Source organism: Nesoenas mayeri (genome assembly GCF_963082525.1).
Source record: "Nesoenas mayeri genome assembly, chromosome: 1".
Classification (NCBI taxonomy): domain Eukaryota; kingdom Metazoa; phylum Chordata; class Aves; order Columbiformes; family Columbidae; genus Nesoenas; species Nesoenas mayeri.
In genome coordinates, this window is record NC_137541.1 from 65,473,215 (window position 1) to 65,491,173 (window position 17,959).

General features: G+C 41.0%; 1 protein-coding gene across 1 annotated transcript in view; it reads right to left on the minus strand.

The window, feature by feature from the left end:
* ERC1 (ELKS/RAB6-interacting/CAST family member 1) overlaps positions 1-17,937 on the minus strand; it is a gene marked incomplete at its 3' end in the record, with an annotated part of 287,360 nt that extends 269,423 nt beyond the window's left edge. Inside the window, exons 1-2 of the mRNA XM_080356661.1 lie at positions 17,852-17,937; positions 5,529-6,362 (exon numbers count right to left, since the gene is read on the minus strand). Of these exons, the coding sequence (XP_080212787.1) occupies positions 5,529-6,197 (669 nt within the window). The 5' untranslated portion in view covers positions 6,198-6,362; positions 17,852-17,937. The remainder of the gene's footprint in view (positions 1-5,528; positions 6,363-17,851) is intronic.
* Positions 17,938-17,959: the final 22 nt, after the last annotated feature.

Here is a 17,959-nt window from a genome sequence, read left to right on the forward strand (position 1 = left end):
ACAGAAATGTCTCCTTTAACTCTTTTGGTCTCTAGCTCTTATCTCAGAAGATAGATAGATAGATAGATAGACAGACAGATAGATCCTAAATACAAAAGTTTCTTCATCTTACTGATGTCTTAAGCATTACATGGACTGTTAAAAGGATCATACATACCTACTTTCCTGAAAAAAATATTCTTTCCAACAATCAGTTTAGTCATAGTGGCCTACTCTGCTGTATCATCTTCAAGTTTGAGGCTTCCTCATATCATCAAATTGAAAAGAGTTTAAGAAACTCAGGTTTTGGGCTTGGAGGCATACACAAAGACTGGAATATGTATTACTACCACAACTTCAATCCTTTTTCCACGCTCTCTCCTTTCTACTTAAATCAATACCACAGAGCATAAGAAAGATACATGAAAATACTGGATTTGGGATTAAAAAGCTATAATATTGGCTAAAATGAACTATAATGTAAGGGTACCTCTGTGCTCCTGCTATCATCTATTATTTTTCAACTGCTTGCTGTGTGACTAAAAGACAGTTCCAAACCAGAGCCTCACGCTGTTCCAAGCTATCTCGTTCAAACTTTAGAAGGTAAGAACACTTAAGGGTAAAAGTAACTCAAACAGCAGAATTACAATAATCCTGAAAGAAACAATGGCTTCCAGGGAACTACAGTAACATAGACACGACTTTTCAGGAATATATGTAGTGAAAGGTGGAATAATACACGGCAACCCGAGGCAGGAGTGTCATGTCTGAATAGTCTCAATACATAGCTGGCAAAGAATTATAGCATAGAGTCTGCTATTTAAAGTTGTGCAGAATTTAAAGTAATCCCTCTCCCAGCTTAATAGCAAAAAGCACAGTTAAACTACAAAGTTCAACAGTACCACTGACATCATCCATTTTATTGCAAGCTGCTCTTAAATTGGTAGTATTGCCCTTGTATGTTTAATAGATCAAGTAGAGACCAGCTGTTTGGCCTATGCTATAGTTCAGAGCAACTGAAGGTATCAGATTCTACCTCAATAGGAAGCACGAGAGAAAACAATCATTGGGGAACCTAGATAAGCATAAAAAGTCTAATTTTATTGCCTTATAGAATTGCAAAAAGGCAGAACACAGAAGGCCCAACTCTTGGGCGATTACATGACAATTTCTGAAGTCACCACAAAGCGCTGCAACTAGATAAATGCCTCATATCAAGCACTCTTGAGGAGATGGTTTTGAGTTACTCTAAAAGAGAATTAAGTTATAATTTCATGCTGCAACCGGGTAATGACAGAGAGAACCTTAAAGCTGGCAGCATTCTAGAGAGCCGACAGACACCTACCACTGAAAGCACTATTTAACTGTAATGATGTGGGATACAGATAATGCCTTTAAGCAGTGACTATAGAACGGAATATTGCACAATCATGCATCCATAATGGGAGAAATTTCAGCTTTCCATCAACAAATAACCAATTCAGGTATGGTACTAATATACAAATGGCACAGTACTGAGACAAATCAAAACTTTTTTTTTAAAATATAATTACATACAAAAAAAATTAGAGCAATGGAGAAATGAGAATTGATCTGATATTCAGAGGAAGAATGTACTCATTAGAAGCTCAGCCAGTCTCAGAACAGCAGCACCCAACACATTTAAGAGGCTAACACATGGATGACGACATTTTTAAATGTGAGATGCTCATTCCATGTTACTATGAAACAGAGAGTACTTCTGACTCTGAAGAAAAACACTGATGAAAAGCTGGAGTACACCCATCACACTTCTCCATCACAATAAAGCAGAATTTTCTTCAAGTGCTTAGCCCAAACAAAGCGAAATTCCTTTCAGAAATATTTTCTTGGTTAAACTCTCTCACTCAGACATTCACGGCCTCTAACCACAAAAAGACCACAAAAATACATCAAAGAAAGAAGATGTTTTCAGCAGTACCACAGTATTTCAGGCTGTAACACAAATCAGATCTCAAACACAGATCAGTTAAATGTGGGAAATTTCAGTGTAGGGCGTTAAACATCAAGTTTGCATTGCACTACTTATTTTAAGAGACAATCAGCTTGCTATAAGCAAGCTTCATCTGAGAGGAGTTCCTTTGTTCTTGAGTTTCACATAGTCCACCATAGTCCAATCTTTAGAGAAATTATTTCTATTGAAGTGCAAAAAATACTCAAGTGTCTTTCCTTCCTTTTCCTGGCTTCTAATGAAGGGGTTTCAAGGGAAACTTCAAACCACACACACTAAAAAAAATTGGTTTTCAACTCAGAAAAATACAGGAAAGCATGCTGAGGAGAGTGATACCATGTCAAAAACGAGCTTCTGTTGATTGGCTCCACCAGTTCTTCCTTGAATTTGCATGGGTTTGTTAACCTTTGAGGAAATCATTTGCACTCTCCTTTTGGCTTCCTGCAAAGTGTAATTGGTTAACTAATTCACATTGCACTGAAAAAGTATTTTTCCAAGAACCTATGGTATCTACAGAGATACTTTCCATGTTTGGTTTTCAGCTCTTCAAAATGAGATGACAATTACATTCTCCATTTATGAAAAGAAAGGATTTTCTGGCTCTTCAAGTCAGAAACAAAGGATGAAAATAAAGTTCAGCATATGCTACACTCCACAGCTGTAGTATTTGCTCAGAGTGGCTGATGAGGCCAGCTGTGCTACACCATATATGATGAAAACACCACAACTGAGCAAGACTGAAGCACCCTCAACCGAAGCGAGATCTATATAGGTGTATCTGCATGACATTCTCAGTAGTATATCCAAGATATCCCTGCTACCTGTTGCCCTAAAAAGACAACCAGACAAAAAGAGATGTGACTGCCTCGGGACAGGGAGCATGCTATTTAATCTCCCTATTCATTCGCTGATCTTTATGGAATCCAGAAAATTTCTTGGGAGTCAGTAAGCAATACATCAATAACTTTGATTCACTTGCACATGTTCCCACGAAATGGGAAAGAAAATCCAAAGACACCAGTGCATTTTTCACAGGAGGTGGCAGTCAACCAGAGCTCACAGTTTCACGCATTTTTAACAACTGCCAAAACCAAGGGAAGATTCAATCAAAGTTGAGGTGACAAGAACAGCAATTAAAAAAATACAATCAGGGACAATCAAGTGTGGGTAAAGATGATTATCAGATAATGGCATGAGTCATCTTGGCTCCATGACTTGAGTCAATTTTTAATCAATGCATTCAGCCTCAACTAAATTTAATATAAAGTCAAGTTCTGCCCATGTGAGCAGTCTTTATTAAAAGTGGTGTGCTGAAATACTCATATTGAGTCTAAAACAACAGATCCTGCAATGATACTGGAACTCATTTTATAGGGAGGCTGGTGGGACAATGAAGAGATTTTTCTGGTCCCCCAACAGGTCAGAGAAATCCCTTGTTCACTGTCTAAACAGAGACGGCTGTTTAATTACAGTAAATCCTATTAAACTGATCTTCCTTATAAAGGGCTGAAATGACCAACCCCAGAAGGCTATAGAAGACATAATGAATTTGGAGTTTAATTAGGACACACTGTTAGCTAACTATAATCTATTAATTAGCATTCTTAGTTTTTACAGCTCATTGCAATAATATCCTTTTACTTTTAAATTGCACCCTTCTTTTTTTGGACCTAAGTTATACAATTCTACCAGTGTGGCAGTAATTATAGTGATTGCCTAGAGAACAGTGGCCTGGAAATATCTGTAAATGTTTTATTAGGGGATAAAGGAAAGAAAAACCAAAAAACAAACCACAAACTCAGAGGAATCACTGTTCTCCAGTCTATACACACTTAGTAACTGCTTAATCCATTCTAAACCATACATTCCTTGCATTTTTCTTGCAAGATTTCTACAGCATCCTCAAATGTCAGAACTGATTTCAGAAAGTGTTATTATATTCCAAAACATTATCTTCAGTATGAAAACAGAACCCAAAAATGAAAAGAATTTGAGAATGAAAATACTTACCTGCAGCTGAAATACAAAGATCATCAGAAAGTTGAATGAATGGTATTCCATGTATTCATTATACTGGTATCATACCACTATAACTAAAATTTTCACTGGATTACTCCTTCTAAGGAAATCCTCCTTTTGTAATAAAAATTACTTAACTTAGGTTTTCTTCTCTCCAACAAGACACATTAAAATGAATACGGAACGTCACACACATTAACAAATCTCATGTTGTGATACTTACCATTCAGTAAGAATACAGCTACAAAACAACATAATAAATCCCTTAAATTATTTCATGCAAACTCGGGAAAAACAACTTACTTTCTTCCACTCAGTTCTTTAAAAAGTAAAAAGAAAGTTTCACTGTAGCAGATTATCACAAACCAAAAGGAATCTACTATTTAAGACAGCTCACCTGAAAGTAGAATCTAACATGTCAAGTATTACCAGCACTAGTTTTTTCCTCCAGCAGTTTTCCTCTTCTCTCCACCTTCTAAAGCAAAACTTTAAAAAAGCACTGCCTAAAATAGCAAGTATACCTTAAGAATTCCAAGAACAAGATCATGCTTGAATTATGGAAACCATTTCATTAAACTTTCTTGGATATTTTAAAAATTCCACAGGGAAAGTAATTTTGTCGTGGTGAAAGCTGACTTGCATTTCAGGAAGCTTTTGTGGAGTTGGACACTGGGCCTGTTTTCCATAAGAGTGGTGAGGTTTCTTAACAGGGAGTCAAGAGAGATACCTAACTCACATTTGGCCAGAAGCAACTAAACAGGACACAGACTCAAAACCAAGTAATTACTTTAGGATTAAGCTAGCAAGAAGGTCTAGGTGGGAAAACTAAAGAAATAAGCTTTTAATAAGTAAAGCTGACTACAGAGAGACCTCAATTTTAATCAGCCCCTCAGTTTTATTCTAATCTAGGGACAAGACAAATGAACCAGACACCCAAGATTCTCTGTTCTTCTGTCTATTCTCAGACTAGCCAGACCACAACAAAAAAACTCTAGGGTGCTTTATGACAGTTGCATAACAAGATATGCCCGGCTAATGACAAAAGAACAGATGAGTGGGTATTAAGGTGTTGTTTAAATGTCACCAAGAAAACAATTTGTATCCCTTTGTGAATACTACAGGTCTAGATGTTTTAACTGGAGCTGTAAAATAAGACTAGTGTAACATGAACTTTGTTTTACTGGTAGTCTGTCAATATTCAGCAACAGTTCAGTTGTATTTGCGGTCAGCAGTTAGTACATTCTGCAACTCAGAGAATGCTTCAAGAGGTAAGGGCTATAGAAATACTAATTATGAACAGGGTAAAATACTTCCAAAAGGAAACCGAGTGGGTAAGGAGAAATGAACACTTAAGACGTGGCTTACAGGTCTGACCAGAAACATTTAAAAAGAGGCCTGCAAGTTAAAAACACATCTTATTCATACTACTTACATGGGAAAGCACCAATATAATTTACCTGCTTAAATGTGACATGCAAGTTCATTAGACTAATTTAATCACGCTACTGCACTAACACAACAGTGACATTAGATGACAAACCTGGTTTTCTTCTTGCAAAACTCTATATTGTTCCTTCCAAATGGTGATTTTTGAAGCTTCGTCTTTCCTCAGAGCTCTCTCCTTTTTTAGCTCAGGACTCCAGAAGGTCTTTATACTGTTCATGGAAGAACTCAGCTTGCTTTCTTTCACCTCCACATCCTTGCGAAGCAGATCATTTTCCCTCAACACTTCTTTGAGTTGTGTCTGCAGATCCATTATCGTGTTATCCCTGGCCTGGCGCAGCGAGTGAGGCACAGTGGATGCCATGCTCACCGGAGGGAGATGGTGCTCTCCAAATGCGATAGTATCACTGGCAACACCACTACTGGCGATGTTAGGGCTGCTCCCCATGGCAGTCATCCTAACACCGTAAGGCAGCCGCCCCCCGGATCGGCCCAAAGTCATGGTGCTTTTTGGGGTGTCTGCACCCACGTTCTCATGGTCACTTAGATACATAGGGCCAGACGTAGCATAGGCAGCGTTTAAGGACTGAATATTTTCCATAGAAAGGGTTTTCCCACTGCCACCCGCAGTACTACTCCCAGAACTGCCTCCTGTGCTGTTGGTTCGACGATGGCCCAAGCGTGGCGACCGTGGCAGCCTTGGTGAACGCCCGGGGCTCTGGTTGCTTGGCTCCACCTTACCAACTGACCGAGCACTTCCATACATGATTAAGCTGGTGGTGTGAGGCTATTAGATAGGCATAAATCAGGAATGAGAGAAATCCTGTTAAGTTCTTCAATGGTTTAAAGTCAGCTTAAGGCCAATCACAACTTGTAACAGATCCGGCTGTCCATCTTTGAAGTCAGGTGCTCACGATGTTCAGGACCATATCTGTATCAATAAAAATAACATATTAAAAACTGTATCAATAAAAATGATGTATTATATATCTAGTTTATCACAAAATATTTTGTACCACGTTAGAAAAAAGAGTATTCTACTGCCTTTACACTTCAGCACCTTTTCAATTCCCACTCACAAATAAGCAATCTTTTATTTAAACGCTAGTATTTTAACTCAAATATGGAACTTCTATTCTTGTTCCTCTCTTCTTACCGCAGTAAAGAGAGAGAGGAAAAAAAGAACCCATCCATTTTCAAGTCATAATTTGGTTGGTCGTGACCTGAATTCTACAAAAGTCATCTAACGTTTTTTTCCTGTTTCTGACAGGCTCTAATTCCTTACCTGTTACCCTTCTGAGTAAGAGAGACAATCAAAATTTAAAGCTCCTTCAGTAGTACTTTTTTTTTCCTTCAAGTACTGTTAGCTTTTGTAGGGGACAGTTTCTAAACCTTGTTTTTATGAAAATAATCCTGCAAATGGGAATGGCGGACAGACTGACAAGATTCCTATTACGATCTTGACCAGGAGGCCCCTTTCGCTTTGCTATCAGATCTCCTTTAAACTCAGAACCTAAACAAATAAGAATCCTGAAATCGTTAGTGAAAACAAAGCTTGGGCAAGTGTAGATACAACTCCAAAAGAACAGCAATCACAGAGCAATGTGGCCAGTGAGGTTAAGAGGAACAAGAGAATCACACTGGCACTGAAAACTGGTTCCAGTCTCATATTTTCTCTCGAACTGAGATTCAGTCCTAAACATGACTTAAACCTTTGTTCATGTTAAACAAAGATTTCAATCAAAATATCCTCATCAACCAGCTCAGATTAATTCCATTAAATAATATCATTCCAGCAGCAGGGACCTCTTAAAACACAGACCATGATGACACCATCATGCTGCAGTTCGTCCTCCCCCTCTGCTTTTTTCTTTGAACAAGAACTCTGGCAACATACGCAATAAAATTCCTTATTTTTGCACTATAACAGTATGCAATTGTACAAGGGTTAGAAGGTAACTCTTTAGTACAGGGGCACTGGGCTGAGGCCTCTGTTAGTAGTAACGACCTAGTAAAAGAGCAAGAAACAGGGATTAAATCTACTCTTGTGACTCAACTACTACAGTGTAGAACTACTCCCTCTACACAGCTCTCACTTTTTCTTATTTTTCCAGCGTAAACTATTTCAAGTCATTGTTGGGCTCAGCTGAAATAAACACTAGAACACTGAAACACTCGCGATCTGACCACTCTCCATTAGATGAAAGAATACCATATGGTGTCCAAAGAGCAGCAGCATATTATACATCCCAGCGTCTTTCCTTTCACACCAGCTTTCATCCAGCCTCACCTTCTGCTCAGAAGTTAGGTTTGGCAATATTAGGAATCAATTTTTTCAAACTCTATGCCATGTTTGCATGATAATAACTGGGCAAGCAGATGAAAGGTTAGGCTTAAAAGAGGAATACACTTACAAAAGAAATTGTAAAAGTAGTAAAAGAGGGTAGAAGAGATAAAAAAGATATTTAAAAAAATACTGGAAAAGAGTAGAAAGAAAAAAAACAAAAGCCTAAGGAAGATATATCATTTTTCCTTTCAGCAATAAGTTAGTATATGAAAATATATAACAAGAAATACTTTTTAAATGTTTAATTTAAGTTTTAAATGCTAAACAAGATCGGAGCAAGCCAGCATTTTTTCATTTTCACATTATTTCACAGAAGAAACAACAGCATCAGTAATTGTAAAAGCTCATGGAAGATTATAGTGTTTTGTGAGCAGTCCTCAAGAAGTTTGAGTGCTCACTCTATTTCACCTTCTTTTTCTAAAATGACAATCAAAGCTATCAACAATATTGCTATGGGATATTTTAAAACACATATCTAAAGGAAAATAGGCCAAGGAATGATACTAGCTGCATTAATAACTGAAGTTAGCTACCAAAACACCACCAGATTATTTATTTTAATACAAGTTACAAATAAGACATTTCTTCTCTTTTGCCTACATATCCTTATGCAAAACAGTAAAGAAATATAAACTATGTAACAAAGTCTACACTGTTCCACTGGAGTTGATTCAATAAGCAAGATACTGTGCCCCAGATCTGGAAGAAAAACACTTATTGCAAATAGAAGTTATTTCAGACTAATGTCACTGAGATATGAAAATGCTAAAAATGCTGCTGTGACACCACTTGAGTACTCAAAACAAGTCAGATATGATTTCTTAGACACTACATAAAGTTCATTCAGCTGAGAGCTAGCATTCACAAGGATTCGCTTGAAAATTAATCCAAATAACAGCACTTAATTCATTTACTAGAGATACACAGCAGTAAATCAATGCAAACACTAATGCACTTAACAGTTTTAAATTAGTTTAACTTGAAGCGAAAGATCAGACAAGTTTTACTCTATGCATTTTAGTTGAAGCACTTTCCCCAGAAAACATTAAGTTTAAATTTTGCTACAAGTACATTGCTGTTGCATGCTGAAGCATCACCTGGTAAAGTGCTTAACGACGTCTGAGAAGTATAGAAAAGATTTCTAATGAGTTAATCACCCCCAAAAACGGAAAACTGTAATTTAATCTCACGAAATTGCTTTCTCCTTGCTTTAGCTAACATTTCCTTGAACTATTAATAGCTTTTCGAAGAATGAAAGTGACTGGCGTCCTTGACAGCAAGACAGTTTCGCAGGCAGCTGAGAGGAGCTGGTACTGCAGCAGACGCTGTGCAGTCTCCGCCACCTTAAGTGGAAATACCAGCCCTGTGCCAACTCAGCTCTAAGACTGGGTTCACAGGTACGCACCATCCCCTCTGTTACTCCAGAAAAAAGTCAAATAATTCAAGCTATGAAAGCCACCTGCTAGAACTAACTGTCCATTAGGGTTACAGAAAGGATTCCCAGAGCAGACACAGACGTGAAACTCAGGGGGGAAAAAGACTCTGCCATCACCACCATGTGCTACACTGCACTTGCTTTTCAAAGGGAAAAAAACCCAAACTAAATCAGTAGATTAAAAAAATACAAAGTCTTTGGAAACAAGCAAACATAACATCTAGTGTTCCTCTTGAATTAAGAACTTCCATTACGCCACTGATAGACTTGAAATTTGCAAATATTCCAAAGACACCCTTCCAAACGTACAGCCACTTTCAGTATTTTCACTGACGCAGAGATAAGTCATGGTTCAACAGAAATTAAAAAACAATCAAAAAACTCCAACTAGTTTTTTTTACTAGTAGCATTTTTCACTGGCTATTTCACTTTTTTGCTATTAGGGATCTATAAGCAGAAGTAGACATTAAGACACACGATTCACACTAGGAAAAACGTATTTCATCCTGGAAACAGTGAAGGAAGTGACAGAAACACCTTTTCTTATTCACAATATCAAATAACCATGAAGAAGAAAGAGCTCTAGTTTCCTTTCAGGAGTCAAAGCAAAATTACATTAAAGATTTCTTTCAGATAGCAACATAACCAGAAAAGTTCAAGTTTTTCAATATTCTGACCCACACTAGCATTCTACTAGGATCTCGGAAGTATGGTCTCTCATAGAGTGATTTAGAAAAGACCTTTAAGATCATCACGTCTGACTGTAAACCTGAGACTGCCAAGTTCACCTCTGCTGGCTCATGTTCAGTTGGCTGTCAATCAGCATCCCCAGATCCCTCTCTGCCAGGCAGCTTTCCAGCCACTCTTCCCTGAGCTTCTAGCACTGCCTGGGGTTGTTGTGACCCAAGTGCAGGACCTGGCACTTGGCCTTCTGGAACCTCATACAATCAGTCTCAGCCCAAGGATCCAGCCAGTCCAGACGCCTCTGTATGGCCTTCCTACCCTCCAGCAGGTCAACACTCCCACCCAATTTGGTGACATCTGCAAACTTACTGAGGGTGTGCTTCATCCCATCATCCCAATCATTGATAAAGAAATTAAACAGAACTGGCCCCAGTACTGAGCCCTGGGGAACACCACTTGTGGCTGGCCGCCAACTGGATTTGATTATGTTTCCCACAACTCTTTGGACCTGGCCATCCAGCCAGTTCGTTATCCATCGCAGAGTATACCCATCCAGACCATGAGATGCCAGTTTCTCCAGGAGAATGCTGTGGGATACGGTGTCAAAGGCTTTACTAAAGTCTAGGTAGACAACATTCAGGTAGCCTTCACTTCATCCACTAAGTGTGTCATCTTGTCATAGAAGGAGATCAGGTTGGTCAAGCAGGACCTGCCTTTCGTAAACCCATGTGCTGACTGGGTCTGATGGCCTGGTTGTCCCGTATGTGCCACGTGATGGCATGTACAGGATGATCTGCTCCATAGTCTTCCCTGGCACCAAGGCCAGACTGACAGGTCTGTAGTTCCCCAGATCCTCCTTCTAGAGAACCTATCCTATTTTCCACAAGGGCAAAATGCAGTACTATTTCTTTTTTCCTCCTCTATTAAGACCCTAAATTTAGTCACAAATAAATAATCCCTTAACCTTATAGGATGGTGCCAACCACAAGGAAGGCTGTACTACTATGACATGAATGTATTGAGCATTTTTCCTGTGTGAACTCTGCTGTAGATTTCAAAAACCTTTGGTCCTTTCTACCAATACAGAAAGAGCCTATAAATGGCTATTCAAAGCAGCATGAAAGCTGCTAACTCCTGCATTAGAACCTAGGATGCCGAAAGAACAGTAAAATGCAACCTGCACAACTTCATGCAGATTTATTTATAAGGCAGTTATGTAGTGACAGAGGGCAGGAACAGGTACAATAGTCTTGTCAAATGACCTGGTGGGTTTCAATAGAAGAGTTGTATTGAGGCATAGTAGGAATGTAAGAAATTCTGGAGGGCTCAGATTAAGATCAACTTCAGGATAAAGAATCCAATAAAATGAGCTGTGTTTATCAATGCTGTCACTCTCACCCCCATATCTAGCATTTTATATGAACCAACGGCTCAGAAAGAAGACATTGCTGGCTACAGCTGAGAAAAAATAGAAGATTCATTAACACAAAGTTTTGTTAACATCTGGAAGATCTCTCTGTTGTATAAATATATGACGCCTTTCATATCCCCCTCTAGTCCAGCAAAACTACTGATACTACAGTAACTACTTCTAGGTTAAGTAAGCAAACCAAATGCAGAAAAACATACTGCAGAAATACAAGAAAAATCCTGCTTACATTTATTAAAACAAAAGAATTTGGAAATAACCTCTGCAGCCTTCAGCAAACAACATTTCCTCTGAATTTCTTGTTTGCAGTTTCTGTTCAGGACTGACACCAGTTGACAGACAGTAAGATTTACAGAGTCAAGTCCTTACTAGCGTCACTGCCAGATAGTCAGGAATGGGGCATTTTGATCACAATTTTGATGTGCAGACGAGCACATCTCACAGCACCGTGACCCCTCAGTGCCTCCCATCAGCACAATGGAAGCCACATACCCAGCTTCCAGAAGACTGAACTTTTTTGTAGCACAATTCCTGTCTGCACAGAGAAAGCTCTGAATGTCAGTTTTATAACAGCAACAGAGAAGTAGCCTTTACAAGAGACGTCTTCATCTGATAAAGCAGTGTAGCAGACACATTAGACTTCATTAACAGAGGTAGCAATTGTGCACATTTTCATAATTCACATTCACATAGTTAATCATGAATAAGTACAACTAGATTAAACAGTAGGACCTGGACTCCAGAACAGAGCAGGGAAGGGCGGGGGGGGTGGGTGAAAAAGATGGAATTGCAAACAGTAAGACCCTGCCAGATATCTTTACCCTGAAATTCAAATAGTGGATATGATGAGAGAGTAGACAAGATTCACAATAACTTAGAGATGTGTTTACCAAGAGCAAGAAAAACATTGAATTCCTGTTACTTTCTGGTGGGCATCACAATTACAAAAGTGATAGTTGCTCTGTTACTTTATACCCAAAATGTTAAGCATCTATCTTAGGACTATATTGTAGATTTTAGGTTTGACTAGATTTGGGAGGTAAGAAAGCTCCCCACTTTTCATGTTAAATTAATGACTTACACAAAAAAAGGACAGAAGAAAGTTTACTTTGGAAATTGTTCGCAAGCCAGCCAATGCTGGAAACAAGGCATTGAATGCAGGGAATTCAGAGTTGTTTATCCATATCAAAATATTCTTATCCTCATGGCCTTGACAGCAAGAAAGCAAATGGGAATGATGAAATTAAGATGGAAAGAAGAAAAAGAAAAAAAGTAACTGTTCACATTATGATTGATTCTTATTCCTAGATAGCACATGAACAGATGCCCAAGCACCAACATCTGTTTCTGTCCAATCCTTTTTAAAAGCTGTTTTTTTGTTGGTGGTGTTGGTGTTTGATTTTTTTTAAAGTAAGTTCACCTACTTGCACATCTGCCAAGTTCACTAAAAGTAACAGTGTTCCTACTCTGTCTCACTGAACATGAGAAGGGAACTGATTCATTCTCTGCCATATACACAGAGAAACCTTCGCAGAAAAAAACAACAAAAAACCCACAAAAACCCAAACAAACAAAAACAAAACAAAAAACCCACAAACAAAGAAACTCAAAAATCCCTGATAATCTTTATGTGACTAATATATTGAAAAAACATGTTTTGTAAAAGGTAGGCCATCAACCCTAACATTTTGAGGAAAAATCCAGTCATTTGTCAAAGGAGTGTTTTGTTTCTAAACAAAAATAGACACACTTGTTAGACACTTTTTAAATGGAAAGCTTAACGTAAATGGTACACATACACTTCAAATCACAGAAACAACCTGATTATCTGCCCTTTTTAGACACCATTCTGTTTCCTTTTCTTCTCTCCCATTCCTGCTAGATACGTCATCCAGAGTACACTATTTACAAGTCTCTAAACAAAACCCAGAAACGTTCATCAGCTTCCAAGTTAACTTGTATACTAGTGCAAGTATACATCTCCTTTCATGAGATCCACTTGCTCCACAAGGAGCACATGAATATGATGACAGAACACGCTCTACTCTATAACAGCTTCTTTGCAAAAGCAGTTTTAACTGATGTTTCTTATAATTCCCATAAGTATTGCTATCAGCATAAAGGGTACATTTGCACCACCACAGCTTCACTGGTTTATAACTTCTTTCCCAAAAGAAAACAAGACCACAAAAAGAAAAAGGTTGGCTATTATTATAAAAATGCATGCATTCCAGCTAAATCTTTATTTACTATAATTTACATACACTCTGTGATACACCACTTGCTTATAAGGATTTTTCCTAAAGCTCTGGAGGTTCGCATCAACTCGAGGCAGAACATGAGGTGCTACCGATATTTCTAAAGGCCTTACGCTTCATCTCACTTGTCAGACTAAAATGGTTCTACTCACAATATACTGAGTTAACCCGGTCACTATATTTGGGTGCATGGGCACCCTTTGTCAGGTTGCTGCGTACCCATAGAAATTTTCCTGTCTTCCTCCACATACTGGGGCACATATTTCTTAACACTATCTGGACATCACATTTAAAGGCTTCCCAGGTACAGCAGAAGTCTTGGACACTGTTCAAGCACCTGTTCTCTCTGTCAGCTTTAAGACCAGCAGCATTGAATTTGTTAAGGGATGATTAGCACATGGAGCAGATATGTTGCGGACCATTCTCAACTGCTGGTTTTTGCCTGGATTTACCAGGGATTGGACCCACATGGTCCCTTCCCTGTCCTACGGTCTTAACACTGACACATATAGGCAGGCTGGGTAGATGCTGCAGGATTTGTTTTGTGTAATGACTGGGAGATGATGATAATCTCTAAATTTAAAGCAGATATGAGATAACAAAAATCATCATGTGTCTTTTTTTCTTTATAAAAAAGTCCACAACACAAAAAGCAATGGGGGTCAGAAGATGACCATACACTTCCTAGCGATGAATAGATTAAAGTAACTCTCACTCTTCTAATTACCTGGAAAACTGAAGACATGTGGACATTAATTTTCTATCATTGTATCGCTATAGAGTTTATAGCCTGACTTTTCAGAGCATTCAGTCAGTAAATACTATGTGTTTGCACGCATGGTGGTTTCTCTGTTCACCTTAAGTGGCATGTGACCAACAACCAACTTCCCAATAGTGGAGTTAGTAAGAAACACAATCCCTAAAAGTGATAAGGATACTTCAAAAGCCCAGAAGCACTAATGAATCCATGCAGACAGCTAGCCCATACTCTCCACAGGTAACAAAGCAAAGCATGCTCCATCTACAGAATTTCCATCATAATCCTGCCCTGACAATAGAGTTGCGTTAATGATGTTGACATAACCCACGTACTAGAAAACATCACTTTTCTTAAATCAACACGGGATTTTCTAGGATCTTGTGCTCTGCCACTGCCATATGGCAGCCCACTGCACACAACAGAGTTAACTCTTGGCTTAAACAGGCACTAATTGATAGAATCCTCATCACCCAGAGTGCTCTTATGGCTGAGGAGCCAGCAAGGTTCAGGAACACATATTGTTGTTTCTTGATTCTAGAAATCAGTCTCATTATTTAAAAAGCTGCATGCATGCATCCATACACTTCTGAACATAACATATCTGGATAAAACAAACCAGACCTTCTAAACATACTACAAATTTCAAGAGGTTTAGCCAAGTAATTGTTGTAACAAACCTCTCATACAAGAAAGGCTTTTGGGGGAACAGGCTTGAAAATAAGGAGGGGTGAGGGGAGGAGGGGTAACAATGGGAGAGCATCTTGCTTCACAAAATAAGGAATAATAGCAAGGAACTCACGCACTGGTTACAATAGCATGGTGAAACATTTCTATTTATACAGCAACATAGATAACTGCTACCAGGAACTGAGAAAGTGGCAGATTTAGAAAAAAATTTAAAAAAAGAAAAAACAAACAAACTAGGTCTCTTTCACGATCAAGATTTGCAACTCATTAAAAAAGTACAAGACACATAAATACCAAACCTGCTTTTTTTGCCAGTCAGGCCATTAGCCAGATGTTAGAGATGAAAATTTATGTGAACTGAATCTCATAAAAGCTTGTGACAGGATCAAAGAAATAATGCTAAGACTTATAATGCTAAGACTTATGACATACAAGATGCTTTAATACAGCCCAGGTAACAGAAACCCAGACTGAAGAAAACCTGTAACATCCTTACAGTGATTTGATTACACCTATATTTGTTTCTCCGAAAACATCAAGAAAGTTCAAATTATATCAAACTTTATGATAAACTCATATTTTACCCAACAGATCTCAAACTTTTTTTTTCTAGTTGCAGCCCCTCTTACAGCTTGATAGCATCAGACAAATGCAAATTTCTAGATGACATAGAAAAGTCACATACTTGACTATTCAGGGAACTGCTGTTCTGTGATCAAGTTCTGAACTACGCTTTCAGAACTGAATTATGTTCAGTACAGCTGCCTCAATTATTTAGTAACTAGTGGTTTAGTCAAATACTTGATTACTGAAAAATTATTGTACTACCAACGCTGCTCATACCAGCATGGGCAAGGTAGTGATTTTTCTCTTTAAATCTTACTTCATATGGCTGTGAGGGTGCTGACTCATAAGTGACCCTGAATTGGGGCACACATCTGAGTTGCTGCAGTTTTCAGTACAAAATACAGTAATGTGTCAGGCTGTAGCTTGCAGTAGCTGAGGAGGAGACATATGTTCAACCACATACTGCTACAGATGCAGTAACCTCGAGGAGAAAAGGGGGGCAGGCAGCTGGTGAAGGTTACTGCTGTAGACATCCTAGCCGAATTGGCCATTGTTTAAGAATAACAACCCTGCAGTCAAACTAGACAACTTTTTTGTTGTTGTTGTTACAACCTGTTGGATTTGGCATAACGTATTATCCAGCTACAACCACCTTGCATGCATCAGTGTGTCCCCAAAACGAGTTTGGATAAAGTATTAAACATACACTGTTCTTTGGACCAATCCTATTTCTATCCATTTGCTTTCATTCTTTTGGCTTCTGTACTGCTTTCCCCCACCGCCACCTCCATAGGTGTTTCTTTATGTGTTTTCTTCAGCTCTCCTAATCTCTCCCATTTTCACTGGGGTTTGTTTCACTTTAAACCATTTCACACCATGTCGGCAAGAACCACAAGGTGAAATTCCAACGTGCATGCAACATTCCGTGTAAAATAAACTGTATACTTCATCACTAAGATTTAGAGCTAACAATACAAACGAGACAGATGTGGAAAGACGGTAATTCCTGACACATGCTTCAGGATGGCAGCAGATTCAGAAACAAAGCATCGTGTCAGCTGACGCTTACTTTGTAGCAGATGTAATAGAATAAGTGAAACGTGATCGTTCAGTGTTCACATGGAAAAAATTTTAGAAAAAGAAAAAAAAATCCAACACCACTACAAGGTCTAGGTAGAAAGACACCGGTCACCATTACCTCAGATGATGTGACTGAGACAACAAAAGCGAGCGCTTCCCAAGGACAGACTGAAGAAGTAGGGGCGGAAAAACCACAATACGGAACGCGAACGGCGAGAACACACGGAGCTCCTGGACCGGGCAAACCCGAACCCGCCCCGGCGCCCCGCAGCCCGCCCCGCCACGGCCGCCAACAGCGCCCGGCAGGACGCGGGCCCGCTCGCCTGCTGCCTCCGGGCAGGGTCATGTGGCCGTCCCCGCCGCTGTCCCCGCGGGCCGGCCAGCCGGACGGGGTCGGCCGGGGCCGGGCTGCCACCGCCCAGCCCCCGGGCGGTGACAGCGTGCGCGGGGCCCGGTAGGGGCGAGGCCCCGCACCCCTCCCCGGCCGCGCCCGGGCGCCCCCTCCCTCCGGCCGACAGGACACGCAGCCCCCGAGGGAGCCGCCGCCGGACCCGGACCCACCTGAGCGGCAGCTCCCCAGCGACAGGCCCCGCCGCCGCTCGCCCCCTGCCCCGCCGCCGCAGCCCCTGCCCAGCCCGGCGACTGCCCGCAGCTACCGGCTCCTGGAGGCCCCGCCCCGCCCCTGGCTCCCCCCAGCGGCCGGTAAGAAACCTGACCCCCCCCCAACGTCTCCGAGCCCCCGTACCGAGCGAGGCCCCTCACCTGCCTGTCAGCCCGCGGGGAAAGGGAGCAGGGAGCGGGGAGCGGGGAGCGGGGAGCGGGCGGCGGCGCCTCGGTCGGGTCGGGTCGTTTCGGGTTGGGTCCGGTCGGCTCCGCGCCCGCCGCCGCCTCCTTCGCCTCTCGCGCGCGAGCTCCACCGCTCCCTCCCGCGCCCCCGGCGCGAGACACACAAGCCCCGCCCCTGCCGCCGCCGAAGCGTGACGCCCGGCAGACCCGCCCTGGTACGGGCCGCGCGGCGTCCCGCCCACGGCGCGCGCTCACGAGCCGGGGTTCCCTCTCCCTTCCCCTCCCTTCCCTTCCACCCGGGGGGGGGGCTCCTCCGGGCACCGCTCCGCCTGCCCCTCCCCTCCGCCAAAGTGGGCGTGGCCTTCGGCAGCCAGGGCGCTACGTCACCTCCTAGCGCAACCTCAGGAAGTTTGACTCCTTTCCCGTGCCGTAGCTGCCGTTCCGAGCGCCCCTCCCGTCTTTCCCCTTCTCCTCCCCGGGCGGGAACTCCGAAGT